Genomic DNA, 11,702 nt, shown 5'->3' with positions numbered 1-11,702 from the left:
CTGCATGCTGTGAAACACCCTTCAGGAATTACTCGACTCTAAGCCTTAGAGTATCAGCAGAAAGAAGCTAATCCTGCCTACCACTGCTGCTCTAACATGGTTAAAAAAAAAAAAAAAGGGTACAAATCTATGGCTGCATCTATTTCTTCTCACGCCACAGGTTTGGTATTGCAACATCCATCTTGTTTTAAGAGACTGAAGCAATTTGCTTGTTAACAAACAGGTGAAAATCCAACTAGAAGCACATGGGGTGATGACATCTAATTTAGCAACAGCTGTCATTTCATTTTTTCTCAACATCTAAGTAGGGATGCGGTCTTTAATAATTATGGTAATAGCTAATTATCAAATCTGAGGGGCTATATGGGAAAGAAAGATAAAACGACATTAAAAATTATAGCGAACACTATTTAGAGAAGCTTTAACTTCTGCATTTCTTATCACAGAATTACAGAATCACTTCGGCTGGAAGATGCCTTTAAAGACCAATGAAACCAACTGTTAACCCATCATTGCCAAGTTACTAAAACCATGTCATTCAGCACCACATCTAAGTATCTTTTAAACACTTCCAGGGATGGGGACTCCACCACCTCCCCGGGCAGCCTGTTCCAATGCTGCGCAACCCTCTCTGGAAAGAAATATTTTGTAATATCCAGCCTAAACCGCCCCGGCACAACTTGAGGCTGTTTCCTCTCATCCTGTCCCTTGTTACTTGGGAGAAGAGACTGAGCCCCACCTTGCTACAACCTCCTTTCAGGTAGCTGTAGAGAATGATAAAGTCTCTCCTTGGCCTCCGTTTCTCCAGACTGAACAAACCCAGTTCCCTCAGACGCTCCACGTAAGACTTCTGCTCTAGACCCTTCACCAGTTGCGTCGCCATTCTCTGGACATACTCCAGCACCACATTGTCCTTCCTGAAGTGAGGGGGCCAAAACTGGAAACAGTACTCAAGGTGCAGCCTCACCACCACCGAGTACAGGGGGACAATCACCTCCCTGCCCCTGCTGGCCACACTGTTGCTGAGACAAGCCAGGATGCCATTGGCCTTCTTGCCCGCCTGGGCACACTGCTGGCTCATGGGCACCCGGCTGTCGACCAACGCCCCCAGGTCCTTTTCTTTTCTGCTGGGCAGTTTCCAGCCACTCCTCCCCCAGCCTGTAACGCTGCAGGGGGTTGTTGTCAGTAGCCCAACTGAAATGCATCTTCAAAATGACTGAAATTTAAACTGGGCTTTAAATCGTAGAACTTGCAGGGTTTACCACCTCATGAACTAAAAGAAAAAGAGAAGCTTAGAATAATTTACTGGCAGAAAGCACTGTTAGGAAATTCGTATCATAATTACATTTCATTAGCGTTCAAAAGTGACAGTTTGCTTCTTTACACAACACATTTAAAACACTTTTATACCATGAAAAGAAAATGTCTATGATCAGTAGACTGGTGCCATACAGGCTGTCTCTGCCTCACCTGTCTTACAGTTTAGCCTTGCTTTGTTCTGTAATGGAGAGATGTAATTGGATACATACCAGAGGTACGAATTGACATTTATTATGTCACTAGAAAAGCAAAGTATTTCTAGTGTACAGTACAATCAAACTCCTCCAAGTTCACCTTTCCAAAAGGTAGAATAGCTCTATCCTAAAGAGCAACTTACATTGTTGAAACATTTATTTTCTTATTTAAAGAAAGAACCAGGTGACGGAGGTATTACACACTGTTTGCAAGCATTGTTTGAGCTCACACTGCCTCCACTTTAGGGAAGATCTAAGGTCTAGTGATACTTGAACGTCTGAGGTAGGAGTTGGTTTGTCCACTGCCAGGTAATTCTTTATCCATATTCTCCTTCTCATTTCATGTCACTGTCTCCCCCTGATACCAACATGTTCAGGCTGGAGATCTCAAGCAGAACTTATTAGTGACAAAAAAATATGTTCACCGTAAACGAACAATGGGGAACGTGTGAAGGAATCTGGGTAAATATAAAAAGCAGATGAATAAAAACGTCAGGTGAGCGATTTGTTTCCTCTCCTGGGACCCATCAATCAATAGCTTCTTATTTAACCAGAGGCTGCATTTTTAAAGTCTGTAGCAAACTACTCAGGACTGTCTTCTCTGAACAAGAATACCAACCTGTCTGCAAAGTATGCAGTCGATATATTGATCCTTACCTTAATTTCATTCCATTTTTTTTACTTCCTGTGCACCTCGTATTGATAAGCAGTACACTGTCCAATGTAAATCACTCCGATGCCCTACCTTCAGCAGCATCTCACCTGTTTTAAACTGCAATAGACAATAAGGAGCCTCAATTTTCATATTTGAAGCTTTTTGTTTCATGTTGGTCCTTTGTAGAGAGCTTCATGGAGCAATTCTCATCCTGACTCACTGGGTGATCCCCATGATCAGACAGGAAAGAACAGCAGGGAATCTAATACACCTCCAACTGCCCCAATTTAGACAACACTGTGTAAAATAAAAGGGATTCTGAGCACATCTGCTACACTTCCAGCCTTATCCTTTCTAGGTTTTGTTCTTTTAATCTTCAGCATGCTCCTCAAATCCCCACAGGCAGCACTTTTACACCACTGCCTTCAGGAACTCCAGCTGGCAGACAAAGAGCCATCAGAGCGGCCGAGAACGAGAGCACTTCAGAGTACGAATGCTGCCTCCCTGCCGGTCACAGATCTTTCACTGCCCTTGTTCTACCTCTCCTTGGGAAACAAATTCCCAAACATTACCTAAGCCCTTATAAGAATCCCTTTTTAAGTCCAACTTTCCCACTCAAAACAAGGCAGAGCACGGAGATCTCTTGGCTGTGGCAGGAGTTATTCATGGAGTCATTCAGTTATCTATATCCCAAAGACCTCACCTGAATCAAGGGAGGGCAAACAAAGGAAGAGTGTGAATGCGATTCATCACTTGTTTAGAATAGATAAGCAGACAAGAGTCAGAAATTTTACAGTCTCAAGAGAGGAAAGAAAGAGAAAGTCCATACAGGAAGTCAAGCATTGGAAAAACATTTCAATAGTTTTTCACATGCTATCTAGTCTAACATTTTTATACAGGTACTGATAAATTTGTTACAGCTCTACCTTTCTATTTATTGACATCACGAAATACACCCCTAGGCAAACCAGCGTTACTATTGTGTCGAATGGCAATCGAAAACTAAACTGTACGTTAAAAAAGTATCTATCTGCTGCTAATACTCAAACCATATAATAATTGATTTTGGTGGATCTTGCACTATTGAAAGATTGGATTTCACTACAAAATACATTCAAATAGTAAGCAGATTAGAAACAAAATAATTCAGCTAGGAGGGGCCTCTGGGAGGTTGTTTGGTCAATCTTTCATGCATCCAGATCATTGTTTTTGTCTTACTTCCTTAAACAGCTCATAACTTCTCATTTCCCACTGTGGGTAGTCTTTCCTTCCCCAGACTGACACTGCACTCCGGCTGCTGCTGATCCCAAAACCAAACCTTATCAGCAAAAAAACCCGAGACATCAAAGTAGTTGAGCACCTTCTCCACGTCCTTTGTCCCTAGGTTCTCTGCTTCAGCGACCAGCAGGGCCCCCATCATCTTGGGTGTTAAGGGTAAGCGTTTCTTGGAATATTTTTCCTCATACAAAACGGGAAGCCAACATTCAAAAGGGAAAGGGCCACCAAAAACCCTGTTGATTTATTGTTTTTAATCACCCCTATCAGTGCTTACTCTGGTGGATTTCAGGTGTCTCTTTGAAATGAACATAGTAAAAGACATTCTGAAAAGCAGGCTTGCCAGTCAGCAGCTTAATTCTTGGTAGCAAGGCAGAAACCTCTCCCGTGTCTACTGTGGCTCTGATGTACTGCAAAGCAGTACACCACAACAAAATCTACTTCAGTTTTTAAAGAAGAATATCCTCAAACAACATAGCTACACCTAAGTGTTCATCACCATTATTTCAATAATCTCATTAAAAAAAAATTCCAGTGACCAAATCACTCTTTCTATCCTGTTTGCATTGGTGAATACAAAACAGTTTGAACCACAGCCGGTATTCATGCTACGAAGAGAAAGCTTTTTCCATCCAGAGACTGGGAATTAGGGCTGGTGATGAGAAACACGACAATAAATAATAAAACCAGTTTCTGTCATTCCACAACTAGGAACAAGCTACCACAAGGCTTCACTAAATATTTTCATTTCAATACAAGAAATCTTATAAATTATTCTTATTTATAAGACAGAGGTTCTGTTGCAATAGCTTGTTTTATTTTACAGTTCCACCTAAGCTGAAAATAGACCAAATCGAGCGTTTGAGAAGCTTATTGCACCTAGAGGGCACCCAGCAAAACACAAAATGGATTTTAAAGATATTTGGTACCGATTTGAAATATCATGTCGATACATTTTAGGATGCAAAATGAAAAACGGCCATATGAGATAAACACAATGACAAAAAACCCCAAGTAGTAACTTAGTGATTTATGGAAACTGATTTAATTGCAGGAATCCTTATTTCTGCATGTCCAAGGCTTCAAAACAGCCTTTGACGTGGCTGATATTTCAGCCTCACATAACAAAATTAAGCTTTAGGAAAACCATAATCTTCTCCAATGCCGTCAAATGTTATTTCCCTTGAAAATCACACCTGAGCTTGGACAGCTTCGGAGCAGTACCCACCTATAACGATAGCAGGTTATACAGCAAGCAGAGCACAGACATATGCAGAACCACTTTAGGATAAGCACACGTGAAACCATACAAAAATAAGCCTACAAAACCTTCAGTATAACTTGAGTGAAATCAAACTCCACGTGTAAGTAACAAAACTGAGAGGAAAACCAAACCTATCCCAGAGAAGCATCTTTTTTCCAATATATAAATACCAGAAAGCAACTGACTGAAGTGAAGTTCACTCAAAACCAGCACAAAATTAACAAGAAAGATGACGGTCAAGAAACACTTATGGATGTCTTACTGAATAATACAAATTCGGAAAGAAACATGGTTATTACGGTTACATGCTACCCCAAACACCTTATTCTTTCTGAAGGTACTGATAAACATACCAGGTACGGAGCCCCTTTTTTCTCTTGATATGATAGCTACTGGAAAGAAAGGCAGATTTTTCAACTAAACTCCTGGAGAAATGTGCTTCCACATTAATCTTTCACCTACAGCTCACAGTGCATCCGACCTTGGTGTTAACCCATCACTGAAGGAAATACGAAACATCATACTCAACCCCTAGTTAGAAAAAACCAAAACAAGACAAACTTCCTTCTTTCATCTGATATTAGGAAAAACTGGCTTTACCAAGTGAATGATGTATGTATGCTTCAAGTGACCGAATCTGCATTTGGTAGTCCAGAAGACCAATCTGTGTTATAAACATTTACACTGCTTCAAACCACCCAAATTAACAATACCCCAAGCACCATCTGTTTTTATGGCAGGTAATCAATTATTTCAGTCAATAGTTTAACTGTTTTTCCCCTTAATGGCCTTAACATTTTCTATATGCATGACATTATATTTTAAAAGAACTCAGTAAGCGTATAAAAATGTGGTGACAATGTTGTAACACTGCAAATCACTTAAAAGCAAGTTTTTACAGGGGTGTGTTTTTCAGTGGGCTACTTTTAAATGAAAAATTCTTTTCAGCTCTTAAGCATAAAGAAGAAAGTCAACTCTGTATTTGAAGCCCCAAAGATGACTTGGTTAACATAAATGCACCTGGTAATACATGGTTTTCCCTTAAACCAAAGACATTTCCACGTGAGTTTGTCTAAGGTACCATTATTTTGTGTCTTTCCTAATAGTCTGGACCGTCTGGGTAATAAAAAACTCTTCACAGTTAATAACTTACCCTTACTTGACCAACAAAAGCGTTGGCTTCCTCTTCCGGTACAGACAGGTTTTTAGGTAGAAACATATCAAAAACTGGCCCGTTGTCATTTACATCTGTCACCACTATATTAACTGTAGCAGTTGAGGTCTGCAGAGAAAGATAACATAATGCACAAATTACCTTTATTTCACAGTTTCAGAGATGACAGCTGATCAGCAGCCCCACTGCGATGCACGATTAAACCCATCCAGTACAGAATCACAGGCAAACAGATCATTGATTTTTTTTTGCATGTTTTTGTGAAACAGGAAGCATTACTCATCAGGAAGAATTTGTGTTTACCTTTCTTTTCTTATAAAACAAAAAGGCTCGAGACTGAATAATACATTAGAGACGTACGAAGGACATCAGATAGCTTTTTTCCTGATACGGTATTTTAAGGATTTAAGGATCTTCCATTCTGAGTGGGGAAAAAAGCTAGAAAGAGCAAAATTTGCCACAACTATAAATTTGGAAAGAAATTACTGAATTTAGTAATCAAAATATGTTACTGTGATGATTAATTAGCTTAGATGATCAGTCAGCCTCTTAGCTGGCACCATCATGCTACCACAGCTCCACGGTGAGCTCAGCTGTCCTTAGCTCAGACATCTCTGCATCATATCATGCCGACATGCGCTTAAGCATTAGCACATCAACTTTAACCCACGGAGAAGTGCCTAGTGGGAACTACATTATTAACTATATTTAAGACACAGAAAATTTCAACAAAATATGTCTGTGCTCCCTACTGGAATTTTTCTACGCAAATCAAAGAAATTGCAGAATGAAAAACTGCAGATCTTCACAGCCTGAGTCAGATCCTTTCTTCATTGGTCCTATATACTGTTTCAGACACAAAGCACCAAATCATTATATTTAATACATTACTGTTTTTTAAACCCGTTCAACAAATGCTAACACCTTTGCTATCAGAGATAGTTTATTCCATAAATTCAAATCCAGCACAAGTACCACTGAGGATTGTCGCTTCAAGTTTATTACAGTTTAATATCGTAATAAACAGAAACATCAGCTAACGCTAGCTGCTTGATGCGGTTATTTCAGAATATCCCTAAGCACTGGCATCTCTTAACTTCCCTGTTTCTCAAGTTTAACAGTTTCGCGCTTCAGTTTGAGCCTCATGAATTCAAACATTGTGGCAAGGGCAACGAAAACGTTCCTTTGTTTTATGCCCTGTAAATACAGCTACAGAAGAGTTGAGGCTGATGAATGCAGTTTCTGTGGCCTGTGACACGGGTTGCAAAGAGAAGGAATGAACAGTGCTCTTCATCCGCCAAAGAGAAAACCACGGTAAAGGAGACTGAAATTACACACCAGGAAAGCCCGTCACTGCAAGAGCACGGACAGGGCAGGGAGGCTACCGCACCTTCCCCCGGAGCACCACGCATTAGCACTGCCACGAGCAGTTGCGGTGTAAACGGATGCTGATGCTGTGGTGGAGCAGCAGACGCGCCGGCTAACCCGGTATTAGAACACGGTGTCGTTAGGCTGTGAATGCTTCCCTCAGCGTGTCATTCCGTTCATGTCAAAAGGAAATAAAATGATCTTGTTCTGTAAATACAGCCTGTTGGACAAGGGAGAAGCATGAGGTTTAACACTGATGCCTCACTGCTGCAGACTGCGAGTGCTGGTTGTCCAGACTCTGTTTCGTACTGTTCCCCCAGTGACAGTAACACTTGTAATGATGTCTATGCTGCAGCCACCACCGGTCCTGTAAGGGTGGTGTAAAATCAAACAGGATATTAAATCAGCTTTCCTGTGCTGTATTTAGATGCCTCCTGATACTGACCTACTGTGCATCAAGCTGCATTGGGGGGAATCTATACGACATTAGAGTCATAGCAATCACACAGCGCAGATGTAACCGCTGAAAGAGTTCCTTGCATTAGGCACAAGACTAACCAACCTGTTCGAAAGCAGCACATTTCACCCAAGTTTCATAAAGAAACCTGTAACGATCCTCCCTTAAAAACACAACACAAAACCCGAAACCAAAACAACCCCAAGAAAGTCTGAATTTACAGGGCATAAAACCCCAAGAAAGTCTGCATCTTTGTAAGCCTCTTCTGAAACAGCTTTTGGTGCAGTAGCTCCCATGTGACAGACCTCAAGCCATTTTACACCCCGCAGCAACTCGTCACAATAAATGCAGAATATAATCTAATTTTTATGAAAAGGGGCAAAGCTCCCTTCATCTGCCACATAGCAAAAGCACTTGCACAGGACAACTAACGTACTCGCTGCCTTAGTAGTATTTGGTCATGCTTTCATCGCTGCGTCACCAAGTTCTATGTGGTAACTCCCTCTCCGCAGAAGACATCCTTTAGCAGGGCAGTCTCCTTCAGCTTCCAAACCCTCAGAGCTGGCAAGCGGCCCAGGCACCGTGCTGGCGTCGGCTGTCTCTGTTCAGGGCTGTAAATGTGGTTGGTGCATTGGCACCGTGTCCGCACGTTCACTGAGGTGCTGCCGGTGCTAGCAGGCAGCCTGGGCAATCTGCTCCGGCAACCGCACAGCAAAGAGCAGAGCCCGGACCCATACGTGGTGTAAATAATACCCACACGCAATACTGGTCTGTCAGTGGAAGTTTTTCTACGGTTTTGGTATTGATGCAAATGCAGAAAACAGATCTGTTCCACAATAAGCACCATACGATAACTACTTAATACTTCAAAAGAAATAAATACGGAACATTTTTAAACAAACACAAAGATGCTTTCAGGCTGGCTTCTTATATTTGCTTATGCTCAGTAATTTGCTAATTGTTTCTGAAATTGCCATTCCCACATTCAATTTATGTAAAGAAAACGTACTTTATAATTTATGCATCACTGTCAGCACAAAGCACACTTCAGAACATTTGCTCTGACATGCAATGCGCACTGAATGTAAATCTGTCTTCCCAAGCTAACTCGATTCCACAGAATACAGAGCGATAAAACCTCTTCTTAGATTTAATAAACCGAGAGAAACATGGCATAAAAACCCCATAGCTTAAGAAAATGAGTAATTCTCATTTAAAAAATATTCCTTTTCCATTCAAGAGAATTTTAGCAGGATGTGTCTGATGATCTGTGACACGGTTACTTCTGATGACACTTAATCAACCCACCGTGGATCTCAGAGCAGCCGCCGAAACATGCCTTTGCACCTGGTAACTTCTGAATCAAGTGCTGGAAGTAAAATTACTGTTGTGAATTACTTACGGGTCTAACTTTTGCACAGAACTGCATGCCAATGGGGGGGTGTGTGTGTGTGTGCATGTGCTCACACACTTCGATAAACATAGCAACACGTTGCAAGGAACTCTTACGAGCACTTCTCCTAAATGAGTGTTTTTCTAAACCCAAGCAACTCTCGGCTGAAACCATCTATTAACAACATGCCCTGCAGCCACACTTTTATGTCTCAAACAGAAAAGGGAACTTTTCTCCTCTTCACGCCTTCTTGAAACGAAATCACTATGAGATTATTAGCAACAGAGCTATACTGGAGCAAGTCTAGAAAGGGCTCATTTGAATTACCAAGGAAGACTCGGGTTTATCTTAGGAAAAGACACTGGAGTCCGCAGGGAAGGCTGTGCTCTGCTTAATACAAGATGAATTTTCAGATCTTTTTTAACATCTGTATCAGTGATGTGGAGGAAATAGTGAAGCCACTCTCCTCAAATTACAGGCAACACCAAACCGGAGGTAACAGTTGGTGTGCTGGAGGGCAGGGCTGCCATTCCGAAGAGCCTCGGCCAGCTGAGAAATGGGCCAACAGGAACCCCACGGAACTCAGCAAGAACAAATGCCCAGTCCCACCCACGGGAAGGACAAGCCCCTCACAGGGAGCTGGGCCACCGCCTGCTTAGCCAGGAGCAGCTCCACGGGAAAGGTCTGGGAGTGTCACAAACAGCGAGTGGAGCAGGAGCAGCTGCATGCCCTGGTAGCAACACAGGCTGGCAGCTCACAGGCTGCATGGACAGGGGACCAGCCTGGAGATGAAAGGAAGTGACCACCCCCTCTGATCAGCCCTCAGCAGACTGTACTAGACGCTTAGATAGGGTCACGAGAGAAAATGAGTGTAAACAGCAACAAGAGAAGTTCAGACCAGACGTAAGGAACAGCTTCTCCTTGTGAGGAGATCTAAACAGCCTTCAACCAACTCTAACCTTCATTCGCCGGGAGGAGCTGCCCGGAGACGCACAGCGTGAGAATGGACCGACAGATCTGGGTAAGTTAACGGAAATTCGGCGGTTTTCCTTTGAAGGGGGAGCTTTGGGGGTGAGGAGCCGGCAGCTCTCGAGGGAGGAGGGGAGGAGGTGTGCGCATTGCCAGGGGGATGGCGATCACACCCAGAACTATAAAAGAAATCCCTAGGGAGCACAGAGACCAGAACAGGCAAACAGGGAGTGGCGCAGAAGGGCACGTCGGAAGGGCGCTGCGGCGCTGCTTGCCCAGGTCAGTGAGCAATGGTGTCCGCTCGGCAGAGACCTGCTGCCTCGCTAAGAGCTGCGTGGCGCGTCAGCCGGGGCGTGGCGTGGCAGTTTGCGTGGCAGTTCGCGCGGAAGGGCGCGTCGGAAGGGCGCTGAGGCGCTGCATACCCAGGTGAGTGTGCAATGGTGTCCGCTCGGCAGAGACCTGCTGCCTCGCTAAGAGCTGCACCCACCGTGACAGATGCAACTGTACAAACGGAGATGCAGTGGAATCACGCAGCCACCCAGGTGTCGGGCTGCAGGGTGTGCCCTGAAACGACACCGGTACAGGACGGCAGTGGGGAGCATTTTTGTGGGAGGTGTGCCCAGGTAGAGGAACTCCTCCGACTAGTGACGGAGCTTCGAGAGGAGGTGGGCAGACTGAGGAGCATCAGGGAGAGGGAGAGGGAGATTGATGACTGGGGTAGCATCCTGCCTTCCCTGGGGCAGACCCAGCTGACCACAGAAACACGAGATCCTGGAGACTCCCTGTCTCATCTTCATCAGGGTGAATGTAACAACCAAGATGATGAGGGGCAATGGCAACAAGTTCATGCCCAATGTAGCAGGCGTGTTGCCTCAGCAAGTCCTCCACACTTCCAGGTGCCCTTAAGTAATAGATAGGAGGCTCTGCAGGTTGAGTCAACTAACTTCAAGGAGGATGACTCATTAAGAATGGAAACCTCAACAAGGATTAATCAGAAGAAGCCTAACTTGAAAACTGCTCCAACAAAGGAAAAACGTCGGGTCATTGTCATAGGTGACTCTCTTCTGAGGGGAACTGAGGGCCCAATATGCAGACCTGACCCACTGCACAGGGAAGTCTGTTGCCTGCCTGGGGCCCGAGTTACAGATGTGGTGAAGAAGCTTCCAACTCTTGTGCAGCCTACAGACTATTACCCGTTACTAACACTCCAACTAGGCAGTGATGAAATTCTCCAAGCAAGAAGTCTGAGAAAAATTAAAAAGGATTTCAGGGCCCTTGGGCGATTTCTTAAGGGGTCAGGAGCCCAAGTGCTGTTCTCCTCAATCCCCTTGATGGCAGGGAACGAGGAGGGAATAAACAGAAAGACCCGCCAGGTCAGTACCTGGCTCCAGGCCTGGTGTCTTGCGCAGGACTTTGGATTCTTTGACCATGGGTTGCTTTATACCACACCAGGTTTGCTGGCATCGGATGGGGCACACCTGACACACAAGGGGAGGAGGATCCTTGCACAGGAGTTGCCAGGGCTCATTGATAGGGCTTTAAACTAGATTCGAGGGGGAAATAATGAAATGAAAGAATAGAAATAATAGAATTTTCAGTTGCAGAAGCAGTAGGGAGGGGGTCAGCAGAACTG

The 11,702-nt window shown here is 43.8% G+C and overlaps 1 protein-coding gene across 1 annotated transcript in view; it reads right to left on the bottom strand.

Annotated features, from left to right (window-relative positions):
* Nucleotides 1–10,065, bottom strand: part of LOC104500721 (protocadherin-15) — a 111,605-nt gene extending 101,540 nt beyond the window's left edge. Inside the window, exons 1-2 of the mRNA XM_010144416.1 lie at nt 10,060–10,065; nt 5,862–5,990 (exon numbers count right to left, since the gene is read on the bottom strand). Coding sequence (XP_010142718.1) covers nt 5,862–5,990; nt 10,060–10,065 — 135 coding nt within the window. The remainder of the gene's footprint in view (nt 1–5,861; nt 5,991–10,059) is intronic.
* Between the last annotated feature and the right edge of the window lie 1,637 nt (nt 10,066–11,702).

Source organism: Buceros rhinoceros, unplaced genomic scaffold (assembly GCF_000710305.1).
Source record: "Buceros rhinoceros silvestris isolate BGI_N320 unplaced genomic scaffold, ASM71030v1 scaffold2711, whole genome shotgun sequence".
NCBI lineage: Eukaryota > Metazoa > Chordata > Aves > Bucerotiformes > Bucerotidae > Buceros > Buceros rhinoceros.
Note: the sequence above shows the minus strand (reverse complement) of the source record. Positions and strands in the feature narration are given on the sequence as shown.